Genomic DNA, 16,030 nt, shown 5'->3' on the forward strand with positions numbered 1-16,030 from the left:
ATCATACTTCATGTTATCTTTGCATGATACTTTCCTTACAGACGTAACCGATTATAGGTATAGAAAACAGTAGGAATGCTACAAATAATGTTTTATACTGAGTTTTAAAACTTTTGGTGCACTCTTTCAGCAAAGTTATTGATTTTTTTTTTTTTACTGTTCTTAGCATCATTAGCAACCATTCCTATATAGGATCCTATACAGCATCTTTTATTCAACGAAGTCATGTTGCAGAAGGTTTTCCTCTTATAAATAAGGATTTGAAGTTACCTTCTTCCGTACTTTTGCTAGAAGGCTGTTGACCCTTGCTTGTCTGTTATGCGAAGGATCTGGTTTAGAAAGTGAAATATGTTGCATACTACGTGAAATATACCACTGTCCAAAACTCCTTTGGGTTTTTTATGTGGAGAAAAGGAACCAAAAATTAGTTACCCCACAATTTTGCATTACCAAGGCATTATCTGTATTTTGCTGTTGCAATTTATTGCATTTATTTTCTTAGTAACGGAATTCCAGATGCAATAACATTTAAACCAAGCAATTTTAAAAAATATTTTTATTTTTCTCCCTAATGCTTGAACAAGAAGTGTATACATTTGATAAAGTTGCTAGTATACATTAATCATCTTGCCAGGAAATTTGTTACAAAACAAGTAGCACAATCCCACACCTGTCAAAAGACTGGAAAGTATATGCAGGCTTCAGTGATGTACTGTATGATAATTTATGTCTGAATGCTGAATTTTTCTTTAATCTCGTGTAATGTTTTTTCTCTAAACTAAACAAATCACTGCCTTTATTTAGCAAGTTTTATCATTCCCACATTAATTTTCATCCATATGTTTCTGTATGTAATCCTTAAATTTGTTAGTATTTCTAAGATTTTACTTTCAGCTGCAGCTACTGAAGTACTCATATGGAAATATTTTCTTATCTACCCCACTGTTCTCTTCTAGATTTTAGTTGGTATGTTCATTTTCCCTATTTCTCCATAAAACATCATATAGTTTTATAGTTCTTGTTTCTGATCATCTATTTTAAGGTCTAATTGAATATTACAGTTATGCCCAGCAATTTTTTTTTTAATTTATACAGTGAAATATTAAATCTGTGGAGTTTTCTAAATATCTGGAAGTTGTTAAACACTTCTCTATAACCAAATACAAATGTTACTGTTTGCAAGAAATAGTCCAATATAACTTCTTTTGAGATGAAATTTTATGCTGTTAATGTAAAGTTTCCTGAAAGGACTTGAAGCATATTAATAGCACATTAATACAGCATTCTGAAGGAGCTTTTTTGTTATTTCTTGTTTACTGCTGGTGTATTACAACTTTGTTATCTTTGATAAGAATAAAAATAGGAAATGCTCCATTATACTAAAAACTATTTGTGTTTATTCCTAGAAAGTTTTTTTGTGAAGAAATGGCCTCCAGCGTTGGAAATGGAAAGAGGGTGAATCCCGTACTCAGAATAAGTCAACTTGATGCTCTTGAACTAAACAAAGCCCTGGAACAACTAGTGTGGTCGCAGTTTACCAGCTGTTTTCATGGATTTAAACCAGGGGTGTTGGCTCATTTTGAACCAGAAGTAAAAGCATTTTTATGGCTTATATTATGGAGATTCACTATCTATTCCAAGAATGCAACTGTGGGACAGGCTATTCTGAATATTCAATACAAAAATAACTTATCTCAGGCAGAGAAATATCAACCTCTGAGCAAACACCAGAAGTTATGGTATCTTATTTTCACTGTTGGTGGAAGATGGTTGGAAGAAAGATGTTATGATTTATTTAGCAATCGTCAACTGCAATCTTTCTGCAAAATTAAGCGTTATATTAGCTTCGGAGCTGGGCTTCTTAAACTTTGTGGACTTCTAAATTTTCTGATTTTTCTTCAGAAAGGAACATTTGCAACGCTTACAGAACGCATTCTAGGAATTAGGTCAGTTTTTTGCAAGCCACAAAGTGTTCGTCAGGTAGGATTTGAATACATGAACAGGGAGCTCTTATGGCATGGCTTTGCTGAATTTCTGATCTACCTGCTACCACTGATTAATGTACAGAAACTAAAACTTAAAATTTCTTCTTGGTGTCTGCCTATTGGAGGTCTTTCTAATAGTGAAAATGCATCAACAGCTCACTGCAAGGAATGTTCACTATGTGGGGAATGGCCTACCATGCCTCATACCATAGGCTGTTCGCATGTTTTTTGTTACTACTGTATTAAAAGTAACTATTTATTTGATATGTATTTTACATGTCCTAAATGTGGCTCAGAGGTACACAGTCTTCAGCCACTGAAATATAAAATTGAAATGACAGAATTGCATGCTTGATGTGGGGTTATTTGTTTTTATACTGTACATGAAATAGTGTGTTGTAGAGATAAATGGAAAAAATCAGAAATTACTGTAAACAGCTAAAGATAGTTTTGGAGACTCTATAATTTGTTGTAACATATGTCTTTACTGGTCTTAGTTTTTTACTGAGTTACAGTGACAACTTGCCTCTCTGAAGGAAAGAAAAGAAAGGAGTTCACCAGCTCTTCTATTCTCTCAGACTACTTGATCTCAGTTTGGTACCCCTATGTTGTCAGGTCATTCCTTCTTGGATTTAGAGTCTGTCAGCTTGCCGCTTCCTGACTGCATGCTATATACTTCCTTCAAAGATAGCGAAGATGACCAGTAAGCTTTTATCCATTTTGTGGATTTTCTCAAGCTTGTTGTAAAAGCTTCTGCCATTACCAACTTACCTAGTAGATGGTTTTAGTGGGAAAGTCACCTTTGTCATGGCTAAAGAATAATTTTAAATCTGATTATTTTAATTTTGAATTCCCAGTGTGATATTCCACTGCAAAAAGGAAAGGTGTAAGATTAATTGTAATTTCAGGAGACTGTTAATAGTTTTCATCATATTCAGCCAACATAACAGGACATACTCTTTCTCTAACCCAGAACTGGTCTCTTATCAATAGACCATAAACTTTAAGTGATCCATCTGGTAGGCAGATAGATACTCCATAGGTAACGTGTGCCTACAAGAGATACAACCACTTCCTGTGCAAATACAGTGCACCTTCTAGACCTTCGTGAGATGACAGAACTCATTTTCTTGCTCAGCTGTATGTTTGCGATCTTCAGCGACTTATGTATGACCACCTGCCACTTCTTCCCTATAAAGCTGAGGGACGCAGTCCCTCATCCACTGGAATGCGGCAGCTGCCCAAGGTAACCTGCATTCTTCTGAGTCAGAGACACTGGAGAAAAGTGTTTACTCACAAGGCGCTGTCTTTGGGATTTGCCACTCTTTTTTTGTTTGTGGTCAAGGTGGGTGCCAGACCTCACTAATAGCTCACTACCACACAGAAAAAAGATAAAACACGGCTATGTGCATGCAGACATACTAAAAAAAAGTGACTCTTCCTGTTTTTTTACTGTTAGCTATTTATTTTCTCTGGCTTTGCAATGTTTTTATTATCCCCTGTTTTAACTTTTTATCCATTTATTCTCTGACCTGGTTTTATAAGATTTATTATTTTTTTCAAAATTGCAGTCTTTTTTTAACAGGAAGTCTTACCCAGAAGTATCTCATTAACACAAAATACGTTGCATCCTTTTTTGGCTCTTAAATTCTCAAAAACTTATACAGTTAAATTGAGTAACTCACTTTATGATGGCTGTGTTCTTCACTGGCTATCATCAATAGTCAGTCCCAAAAACAGTATGGTAACAACTGATCCGATATCTTTGATCTACTTTTATGAAATAGTTTATTACATTCTTCAGTGTCTGATTAAAACAAACCACCAGCCTGTTTTTTTGAAGATCTAGAGTCTAGGTTTTGATCTTTAGAGTGACACACAACGCTTTCATCTGATGCAATTAAATATAGTTAGCAGGTTTTATAAGTATCTTTGAGCAGCCCAAAACTTCATTAATTCTGCTACTGTTCTGTGAGTCAACAGAGACTTCAGAGCAACTGTTTCCAGATACTGTTCCGCAATACATTATTTGCTGTCAAATGTGTATATCAGCAGCCTGCCAAATTTCTGTTATTTGCAGTTGCAATTTGAACCAGCAGGTACAAATCTGTCTTTATTAGAAGTACCAAAACTGGCAAGTCTGTTGGAGAATGTCCTGGAGTCTCTTGCTGTTCCTGAAGTTATTATGTATGAATTGTCCCTGTACATCACTTAATAGCTCTTTCCAAAGAAATGTATTAGCAACCCAGACTTTGAGGTGGTCTAATGTCTCCATAAAGGATCATCAGCATTTCTGCTACCTCTCTCTTTACCCTTATTAATAAAGATTTGTACACATCCAAAATACAGTGTTTGTAATTTATAATCAGCAGACCTTTGTTTCCTGTGAACTCTTCATTCCTTCTGAAGTTACAGTGCAGTATTCTGTCAAAAGAGCATGGATTTTCTATGTTGGACTCTTGTTAGGTGTCCTGTCCTTCTTACGTAGGAGTTAACTTCTTTCCTATTTAGAAATGTTTCTTTTGCCTGGATGTTTGAAGATTATCTTCCTTTTTCATTCCATCTCTCTCTGTGCTGCTGTTTGATTTATCTAAGCTCTATAAATTTCCTGAGGTTTGTTTTGTCTTTTGCAGCTTCATGCAGGTGAAATCCTAGTAAAATGTATACTCTTTTTCAGCCTGTTACAGCATCAATACAAAACCAGTTTCCAGAAGTTTTGTACCTCTGTTGTACAGCTATTTTCTGCTGTCTGTGCTATATTGCACTTGGCTTCCCTGTTTTTCTTCTGGAGTTGAACTTTTGATACTTACCTTGTGATGGCTCATTAGTAGATGGCCTATTAGTAGGCCAAAGCATCATCAGTGTGTTGGTTAGTGTTATGGGCTACAAACCTAGGTTTGTAAAGTCTATGTCTTATGGCATAAATAAACAGTTTGCATTATCCCTAAGATCGTAGATCCTAAGATGTGGCTTTAATTCTTTTATTTTCCATGCTAGCAAGTAGGTACATGCATCTCACAGAAACAGAAGGTTTGAGAAGAGAGTGGTTCCTTTTGTCAGATACAGATTTTTTTAAAATTTTTTTTTTAATATACCATATGGTGAAATCTTCGCTCAGTTGTAGTCACAGCTCAGATTGATGAGACCAAGGTTTCAACTTGCATATTAAAAAACTACTTGCTACAAGGTTAGCTTTTAGAACTCCAAAGTCAATACTCAGCAGCTTCCTTATAGCACTGTAAAATTAAAAATATACCTTTTTTATATTGTAAATCTGTTTTGTTGTGTTATGATATATAAACTGCAGAAAAGTCTTACTTGAAGATAGTACAGGAAAAAATAGATAATTTGTAGACTAGTCAAAGGATAATTAATTTTACATACTAATTACATTGATAATTTGTCCATATAAGCATTATAGTTTCAAGTTAAAACTCTACTGTAATAAAGCCCTGGGATACATCTGGTAATGCTTCCTGCAGTAGAGGGAATAGAGTTTATTTTGGAATGTTAATCTCTTCAGTCATTTTCTCTAAACAAAACGTTTTTAGTGTTCAGCTACCATGAGGATGTACTTCTAAGCAGTCATGTATGCATCAGTGAAAAGGATAAATGCCTAGAATTTAAGAAAGCTAAAGAACCAGAACTCTTACGCAGTCTTGGATAGGAGTTACAGCCCTGTATTAACAACTTTTATTTGTGCTCTGTTGTGTCTTTGTGTGCTACATGAATGTTTTCATTGTATCAGAAATCAAAAAGTGAAGCCATAACTGAAACAGAATAATTACATTAATAAACATATTAGAAAACTTTTCATATCCTCATTTGAATGAGAATTACCAGTTGTCACAAGGTACTATTTTAGAGGCATTTAGATGAATGAGTCGGAGACCGCTGATTCCTTGCTTCCACAAACCACCACCAGTTCATCTACTCTATATGCTTTAAGACAGATCTCATTTAAGTAATGTTACGGCAGACCTAAAAGCAGGAGTTTCAATATTCTGTAAAAGAAATGACAGGGTGTGGTGGATGCCAGGTGACCCCCCAACTGCTCTATCACTCCCCTCCTCAGCAGGACAAGGAGGGAGAACATAAAATGGAAGAAGCCTGGTTGGTCAGGATAAAGGCAGTTTAATAAAACAACAGCAAAGACTGTGTGTGGAAGCAAAGGAAAACAAAAGATTTATTCTCTACTTCCCAGCAGCAGGCAATGTCCAGTCACTTCCAGGGAAGCAGGGCTTCAGTTTGTGTAGCGGTTGCTCAAGAAGTTGAGCATCATAAAAAATGAATGCCCCCTGCTCCTCCTCCTTTCTCATAGCTTTTGTTGCTGAGCTGACATCATATGGTATGGGATATCCCTTTGGCCAGTTTGTGTCAGCTGTCCTGGCTGTGTTCCCTCCCAAGATCTTGCCCACCCCCAGCCTACTGGTGACAGGGAAATGTTGGAGAGACAGCCTGGATGCTGTGGGAGCACTGCTCAGCAGTAGCCAAAACACTGGTGTGTCATCCACACCTTTCTAGCTACCAGTGCAGAGCACGGCACTATGAAGGCTGCTGTGGGGAAAGTTCACTCCATCTCAGCCAGACCCAATACACAGGGATAGTATCTGATTTCTGCATTGCCTAGAAATACTTCTTTATTCTTCCATAAGTGTGAAGATATTACAGGTGAGGATGATCTGGACAAAGTGGTGAAGAGAAGGTGTTAAGAGAGATGGAAAAAAAAAATTTCCTAAATCCAATGCAATGAATGTCCTTATTTGAGAATATTACTACAGTTGTTATCTGGGATGTATCATTCCTATGAAATCCAAGTTGACAAATAAAAGATGCTTCCTAAAAAGAGGTTCTGAAGTTTGCCTTTTTTCTGTTTTTTTAGTCAGGGGGTTGGTTTTATTTTTTGAAAGGCTAGTTATGCTTATTCAGTGTTTTGGCTGTCAGGTGATTTCATACCTAGTATTTATGAGACTAAAATGCAAGGTGGGAAACTAGTTTATAGTTACAGTTCAATTTGAAAGTTTCTCCAATTATAGGTTCCAAAACAAATTATCTTTTTAATAGTTCTCCTTTTGAGCAGACTAGTCATAGCAATAAATTGTCAGCTGTTACGCTTTGCTGTGTGTTTGCTAGGAAGCTGTCTTGGCTTGTACTAAGGAGAGAATATCGTGGCATGACTGGACACACAGGGTAAGGTCACATGGTTTCTGCCATGATAAATATGAAAGCTGATGATCATTTACTTCTAATAACAAAATTTACTTGTAATAACAAAAATATGGTAGCCTGGGCTACTGCAAGTCTCAGTGCAGAAACCGAAACATTGGGGAGGAGTTTCAAAATGGTGCTTCATGCCTTTTGAATGTTAACCCCTTGTGCATTCCCAAGAAAAACTCTTAGTAGAATTGAGGAAGTAGATTACAACTGCCTGTCTTCACCCTCCCAAGAGGGTTTTCCATGTTGTCAGCATCAAAACATCCACCGAAATTGTTACTGCGATCTTAATAGATTCTGCCATTGCAGGGGAGTCCAATTCCAAGGCAGGATCTGGCACAAGCCTGCCAAGGTGACCAAATAGATGGCATTGAATGGCAAAAGGCTTTTTTGGAGAGATCCCTCTCAGGCTGCGACACTGGGACTGGATGACTACACAAACATGCATAGAGGTACTTGTAGGGCATCTGCTAAGGCCAAGCAGTGATCTTTTCTGTTCTCTGGAGCACACCTGGGCTTTTGTACCTCTGCTCAAACTGTCTGTTCACTGCACACAGAATGCAGACCCATTTCGGATAGGGGATGTGGGCAGACGTGCAACAAGCAAGAACAGGTAGTCTAGGTCTCATAGGCAGTTTTTAACAAATACAAAATCCTTAGTTGCATACCTCTGATCCTGAGTCTGCTTAGAGAGTAGACTGGTGCAAAGTATGGTAAAGTTGGCCAGTGTGCTGCCATTCATCTCAAAGGAATCGGTTCTGCTTTCAGGGAGATACTTTAAGGATATTTCAGGGAGTAAAAGGTTGTCAGTCGGGTAACCACTCTGTATTTTGCTCTATCGGAAGCACTGTGAGGAACTGTAATGGAGGAAAAAAGTCACGGCTTATAGGTTCAGTAGAAGTCTTCAGGTAAATACACCTGATTCCCTAGCAAGACTGCTAGCCTGCCCTCTGTAGCTAGTTCTCATGTTGCTGAGGGCCCAAAGACAGGCTGCAGAAAAGACCAGTTTCAGGCAGTCACTGGGGCTGGGTGACCAGGAGAATGCCTATTGCAACAGGCAAAGACAGTAAGTAAGTGTATTGGCTCTTACAGTGGAATCTGTATTAGCACTAAAGACTTGAAAGAGTTTTGAAACCTGCTCCACCTTAACTCAGGTCTACTGCCTGTTACGGGATTACTCTGAAGGAATCCTCTGCTATTACATTCGGTCTGGATTTAAGGTCTTTAGTCATGGTTGTGCATGGTGCAGTAAGGCACAACAGCGGGCTTGATATTACGGATATTGATATCCAGTTTGTCACTGGTGATCTCCATCTTACTTTCAGATGCATTAAACCACAACAGGAACTGAACATCTTACTGAACATACTATGTGAGACCCAATTATTTGATTCATGGCCTATGACAAAGCATAAGAAGCAGAGACTAATTAAACTTTTCTGAAAATACTTTTGCATTGATGAAAAGAAGGTTTCAGTCTGTTTGTACTTAAGTAGGTAAGCTGCTCATATGAATGACTACCATCACCAGTTATAATAGCCACAAAACAGTCTCTGTAATTAGCAAAAGCCTGTATGATGTCAGCACAATATTTATTGATAACTCCTAACTCCAGCCTCCTTTGATGTAGGCTCCTACCACAGACTGTGGATCCCATGGATTGCCCCACGTAATAAAGTCACATGGTTCAAAGCATGGTTCAGAGAGCAAGTAATTACCATCACTTCAGGATAATTTTCACAAGAGGCTCTAACATCTCTATGACTGCTATATGTAGCACCTCACTATCAGTAGTAATGACCCATCCCTGATTTGTTCCATATTAACACAAAGGATCAAAATAGGGTCAGACTAGAGGCAATGGGTGGTGTTGGACACAGGAATCAGAGCTCTAGAGGAGTGTGGCTTCAGGGTAAGAAGCGTGAGGATTTTGAAAAGGGACATTTCCATGCAAAAGCTTTACGCTCACTGCTGTTCATTCCATATACAGAGGACAAAATGGTCCCATGTGGTGAGTAGTATTTCTTCTCCAAAAGCAATGCTTGAATGGCCAGAGCATACTGCAAATGCAAGCATGAGATGGGCAATTAGCCAAGTGGCACAGCTTTTATTACATGTGGTCCTGGTTTCAGCTGGGGTAGAGCTAACTTTCTTCATAGAAGCTAGTGCGAGGATATGTTTTGGATTTGGGACGAAAATAATGTTGGTAACATACTGATGTTTTCAGTTGTTGCTAAGCAGTCACGGACTGTCCAGCTTTTCACGCTGGGCTGCCAGCGAGGAGGCTGGGGGTGCACGGGAAGCTGGGAGGGGACACAGCTGGGACAGCTGACCCCAACTGACCACAGGGATATTCCATGCCATACGACCTCATGCTCAGTATAAAAAGCTGGGGGTGAGAAGAAGGAAGCGGGGGACGTTCAGAGTTATAGCATTTTTCTTCCTAAGTAGCCATTTCGCGTGATGGAGCCCTGCTTTCCTGGAGATGGCTGAACACCTGCCTGCCAGTGGGAAGTAGTGAATGAATTCCTTGTTTTGCTTTGCTTTCATGAGCAGCTTTCGCTTTATTTATTAAACTGTCTTTATCTCAGCCCACAAGTTTTCTCACTTTTACCCTTCCGATTCTCTCCCCATCCCACCAGCAGGGAGTAAGCAAGCAGCTGTGTGGTGCTTAGTTCCTTCCTGGGGTTAAACCATGACACATGGATTGTGGAAAATAGGATAACAGTTAAGTCATGCTTTGCCAGCTGTCTCCAGGTTCAAGCAAACCTGGCCACTGCAGAAGGTACAGATGGCCCTGCAGCACGCAGGGCTCATTTGCACCCTTTTCACGATCCCTGTGACTGATGGCAGCAACAGCAGGCACCATGTAGCAATTTCAAAGGTGGTGGATGTGTGGCAAGGCACAAAGGAATGCACGTTCCTCATTTGAGGTGCCATTGCTTAGTGCCATCTTCATAAAAATATACTTACAAATTGATCCAGGAAAGACCGGTACATTAGCAGTACTTGCAGAACCAATATAGATGTCAGGACAAGGAGATAAGTCCGAAGAAAATAGCACTTGTAGTTTTTCCACATACACAGCAAAACAGCTTTTACTAAAAAAATGCAAAATGCATTTGTCATTAAAAAAATATATCTGTACATTTCCAATCACCTACAGCTATTCCTGGAAATATTTGGCAGGATCCAAAAAGAAATCACATTCAAACAGTGACATCTTTTACTGAAACATCTCAAGATACTGGAAGCAATTAAAAGATCATAGTAATCAAACTCAGCTCTTGTTCCCATCCCCCAATGTAAGAATAAAACAATTATTTCAGTTAAATTCTCAAAACTAGCTCCACTAATTAATTTGCAGGCATCCAAGTGTCTTAAGACTCATGTGACTCTGAAGTTATTTTTCATATCAAATGGTCAGTTCTTACCCCCAAGCTTAACCCTCAAGCTAAACCCAGTTTAACGCTTGCTTAAAAGAGTTTGTTAGTGAAGGGGCCTGCAAGGAAGAGCAGGTACTTGGTTTTCCATGATTACAGAGAGGCATTGCTTGCGTTTTAGGGAATTGCTCATGAGAAAGATTTTCTTGTATACTGTGTTTCAGATCTACTGTTTGAACCAGAATACATATCTTTGGATAAAAGTATTCTTTTTACTTTTAAGATATGTTAACAAAAATAACAGTATTGTCCCTGTTACTTTTTTCTCTTGCAAGAACCTTAGGGGATGGATGGAAAATTTAATTATATTACAGAAGTAAAAGCCCTTTTTTTGGCATTTTGTAAGCAGATGATATTCTGCTAGTGACCGTCTTTTCAGTAATGCGTTGGTCTAAATTCTGAATTCTATTATTTCACATCTACAACAACTGAAAGTGTATTTTTTATAAACAGCAAACTTCACCTCATAAAAATTCATTACATAAGGGCATAAACAAGTACTTTTCCTTCCAGTCATTGGCAGTAAGTGATTCATCAGTTTTCCACAGAAAACCAATTTCGTTGCAGATGTTCTGTAATTTCCAGACTCCCTGAATTGTAGAATCATATCATCCAATCCCAGTGCAAGGAATATAGGATTTTTTTAAAAAGGGGTGAAAAAAGACTGTGCTTAGTCTTTTTAATAGGATTGAATATCATTTGCTGTCTCATCAGTTTTGTGAAATAACCATAAAGTAATCAGCTTGCCATTCTTTCTTTTCCTATAGAAGCTATCAACTTACCCACAATGCTGATCCCATAGCAAGTGCATAAGTGAATAACTTGCAGGAGAGAAAAATCTTCCTTTGAGGTTAAACAAAATGTAACTCATTTACATAGTTGTCTCTCTTTTCTTCATTCTCTCTTTTCTTCTTCCTCTCTTCTCTTCTTTCCTCCTTCTCTTCTTCATTCCTTCCTTCCTTTTTTCCCTTCTTTCTTAAAACTTCAAAATATAGAAATTTCCCATAGTTATCAGCCACTAAATTTCATTGTCTAATAGGCTTGCCTTTTTCTTTCTTTAATTTTTAAATTAGGGTTTACTTTTATAAGAACCAGTAATTAACTATTAATTAAATTCTTTTTTATCCCAATGAGACAGAAATAAAGGATGAGCCTAAAAGCTACTTTTTGCAACTGTATGCAATTTTGTTTAATCCTATTCTGTATAGCATATAGAATCCACCCTCCTATATTTCCGTTGCATTAAGTTATGTAGATACGAAATTCAATTCTGATAGCTGAAGGAGGGAAAGGAGGCAAAGGAAGGAATCTATTCAGGTGAAAATGAAAAGGGATGGAGAAAGTTTGAAGCAGAGAAACCAGCAAGCAGGAGGAACCAGAAAGAAGAATTATTTTCCAGTACAGAGAATGAATTTTATCCATAACTCCAAGATGGAGTTGAATTTAGCCCTTACAGAAGGTGATAGTAGCAAAATGCATAGATTAAGTCAGCAGGTAAGTGTTGGATTACACTGCTTTAAGTCTTCCTCTAAGTCTTCTATTTCCCGTGTGGTTCTCTCCATTGCTGCTGTTCTTAACATAGTATGATGAGAGAACATTTCTCCAAATGTGTGAATCACTGAACTAATAACAGAGCAAGATCCAATCTTGTATCTACAAAAATAACATATAATTTGATGCCGAAAATATTGGTGAAAGTCCTTAAAGGACAAGCCTTTGTTCAAAGACTGAGAAAACAGCAAAATCTGGATCCAGCTGAGTTTTGCTGACCTGATCAGATTCAGGATTTCACCAGATTTAACAGCTACACTATGTTTATACTAAAAAACAAAACTTGTCAGGACCTGGTTTTTTGTTATTGTAGCCAGTCTGCACGGCACAGTCCCCATCTGTGTTAGTAAACTCATGCTTAGAACAAGGAGACTTCGAATGCTTGGACTCAGTTGAGTATATTTATATGTATATCTGGAAACAACCACAGAGACTTAATTTCTGGACAGGCTGGATCGATGGGCTGAGGCCAACTGTATGAGGTTTAATAAGGTCCTGCACTTCGGCCACAACAACCCCATGCAACGCTACAGGCTTGGGGAGGAGTGGCTGGAGAGCAGCCCAGCAGAAAGGGACCTGGGGGTGCTGGTTGACAGCCAGCTGAACATGAGCCGGCAGTGTGCCCAGGTGGCCAAGAAGGCCAACAGCATCCTGGCCTTGTATCAGAACTAGTGTGGCCAGCAGGAGTAGGGAAGTGATTGTGCCCCTGTACTTGGCACTGGTGAGGCCGCACCTTGAATCCTGTGTTCAGTTTTGGGCCCCTCACTACAAGAAGGACATTGAGGTGCTGGAGCGTGTCCAGGGAAGGGCAACGAAGCTGGTGAGGGGTCTGGAGCACAAGTCTTATGAGGAGCGGCTGAGGGAACTGGGGTTGTTTAGTCTGGAGAAGAGGAGGCTGAGGGGAGACCTTATCGCTCTCTACAACTACCTGAAAGGGGGTTGTGGTGAGGTGGGTGTTGGTCTCTTCTCCCAAGCAACTAGCAATAAGACGAGAGGAAATGGCCTCAAGTTGCGCCAGGGGAGGTTTAGACTAGATATTAGGAAAAATTTCTTTACTGAGAGAGTTCTCAAACACTGGAACATGCTGCCCAGAGAGGTAGTAGAGTCACCATCACTGGAAGTGTTCAAAAAACATGTAGATGTGGCACTTTGGGACATTTTTTAGTGGGCATGGTGGTGTTGATCACAGAATCAAAGAATCACAGAATCATTAAGGTTGGAAAAGACCTTTAAGATCATCAAGTCCCACCATCAACCAATGGTTGTCCAAAGTCCATTGGACCAAAGTCCAATGATGGTTGGACTTAATGATTTTGAAGGTCTTTTCCAACCTTAATGGTTCTGTGATTCTGTAATTTCAAATATATTTCACATGGTAAGAACTTCCCATGTATTGCAACTACGCTAACAGATTGTGCCGTGTAACTGATCTCAATAACAGATAAAAAGAGACAGAGGATGCATGCTGCATTTCTTATACTAACCTCCACAGAAAATGGCCATCAGTAGAAGTTAGGGAACCCTAAAAGGAGCATCTACGACAACTCTGATGTCATTGATCCTCCAAAAGAATCTTGAGTGCCCCCAGAGTCTGTTCCGCTGCTTTATTGCTTCTCAGTTCACTTCTTTCTGGGGCAGTATCCCTGAGTGGTTTCTCTCCTGTGAATGCTAGAATAAGCAAAAGAACTCAAACTGCTGTTGTTCATGTTTCCAAGATAAAATTCATATGATTTGCTAATAGTGCTACAGCAATAATTTCCCCATGCCCACTGAGGTTCTTGCTGTGCAAGGACACTGGGGCAAAGCCTAGATCGGGTTTAAGCATGACTACCTCGTAAGTTCTTTCTTTCCAACCTTATTGCTGGCTCCAAAACACACAGGACGAGGATGTTGACTGTGTGTCAACAAAGAAAAGCTGAATTTGGCATACCTCCTAGAGGACAGTGCACTTGAGCTACCTGTATTTGTCCTTTGCATGTTATAAAAACAAAAACTTGAGCCCATACTAAAGCCTGAGCATATCCAGTGTTTTACCCCTTCAGAGAACTATTGAATTAAGTTTTTCCTTTAAGATGCCTTGCTGGAGCTTTATGTCTGAAAAACAATCAGCCTCCAAGTGAATATGTGGGAAAAGATTTTTCTTTCTGTGATATAGGTTACACTGACATGTAGAATGGAAGCTTAATACTGTACTTTATCATTAGTCCAGTGAAATTATAGATATCAACTCCTTTAATAAATTAAAGTTATACCACATGGAGAAAAGGATTAAACCACATATAGAATTAAAGCTATCTTCATTCTTTTCTGGTCTTAGACCCATAGAAATTAAAAGGGCCAGTTTGAGAAAGTTGCTAGGAGACCATAATCACAACTGTCAAAATACTACATTTTTATTTAAAATAGGAAATTTTGATTAATGAACATACTTAACAGATAATGAGTAAAGGTGTTGAAAGCATCTATGTTCTATCAAATTTCAGGTGAAACATTTAATTTATATGTTGAAAAGCCAATGAGAATTGAAAGTCTTCAAGGTAAAGCCAACAAACACATGCAGTTAAAAACTGAAGGACACAATGGTTTCCTAAGTACTTGCTTAGAAGCCCATAGATACTGCAAAGCAAGAGAAAATGTTTCCAGTGTGCAAGTCCAATAAGACTGAAAACCAAAGAACAAAAAAGGAAATGATTTAGCTGTAAGAGTCTCATGTAGGCATGTTGTTGAAACTAAGGTAAGATGAGCCAACTGATTTGGAAGCAATGAATTGATTTAGAGATACTGGAGAAGATGCTGGGTATATAGCATATTAAAATTAGAGAGAACTAAGCAATAAATTAAATTGATGGTAAAGAAACATCAGCCTAAATGAAAAGTTAACTTATTAAACCCTGAAGAGAAGGGTCCTAAGATTTATTAAACCAAATCCTCCAACAGTGTCTATTGCAATAGCCATGTTGATTTAATTTTTGTCATGACAAATTTAAACAGGTATTATGCCCTGAAAACACTAGCGTGATATTTTGCATGCATGGTGTATGATCCTTACATTTGGGGAACCAGGTGTCCAAGAATGTTACTTAGCTAGGAATCTGAAACTACAAGACATCCACTATCCTTTCTCACATTTAGATGTAAGTGGTGATGACCACCTCGGCCTCATGTGCATAGCATGGATTGTGTTCTTATTGATTCATGTCAGTGCCTTGACAAGTAAACAAGTCAACAAGACTGTCAATCCAAACCAAGTCAAATAATTTTAATGCTATGAACAAATTACTTCCTATATGCTAATAGACACCTGCAGAAGACAGCAGATATTTAGAAATTGGTAGTTTACTAGGAACATTTAAGGGAAAACTTCTTTTAAACTTCATACACACAAAAAAGAATTAAATGTGATTAGTACTTAAACAGAAACAGTCAGGCTCTAATAAGATACTCAAGAAAGTATTTCAGCACCTAAGTCTAAGAGAGTGATCCACAACCCCCACAAAATATTTAGGCACCTTCCTTTCTACCAGTAGCTGTGTTGCTACTGCAAATTTCTTAGACATATATTAGTCTGGTACTATGCATGTTCCGAAGTACAGCTTTTTTGGGAGAGCAGAGCATGCCAATGCCCGCCTTGTGCCTAAAACAAGTTTGGATTTATAAAGCAGCTGTCCTTCTACTTTTGTCTCCTGCAAGGCCTGTTTCAGCAATCATGCACTAGGATCATCAAATATGCACTGAAAACCTTGAGTCATACATAAAACATAGAAAGAGGTAGTGAGAAGTGCACCCGCCTACATCCATATTTTTTAATATAAGAATGGGTAGAAGTGAGAGATTTTA

The 16,030-nt window shown here is 38.4% G+C and overlaps 1 protein-coding gene across 1 annotated transcript; it reads left to right on the top strand.

The window, feature by feature from the left end:
- The first annotated feature begins 1,425 nt into the window (after positions 1-1,425).
- PEX2 (peroxisomal biogenesis factor 2) lies at positions 1,426-2,489 on the top strand. Its single transcript, XM_010282767.1, has one exon. The coding sequence runs from the start codon at positions 1,426-1,428 to the stop codon at positions 2,338-2,340; it is 915 nt and encodes a 304-aa protein (XP_010281069.1). The 3' UTR covers positions 2,341-2,489.
- The last annotated feature ends 13,541 nt before the right edge of the window (positions 2,490-16,030 follow it).

Source organism: Phaethon lepturus, unplaced genomic scaffold (genome assembly GCF_000687285.1).
Source record: "Phaethon lepturus isolate BGI_N335 unplaced genomic scaffold, ASM68728v1 scaffold7222, whole genome shotgun sequence".
NCBI classification, from domain to species: Eukaryota; Metazoa; Chordata; class Aves; order Phaethontiformes; family Phaethontidae; genus Phaethon; species Phaethon lepturus.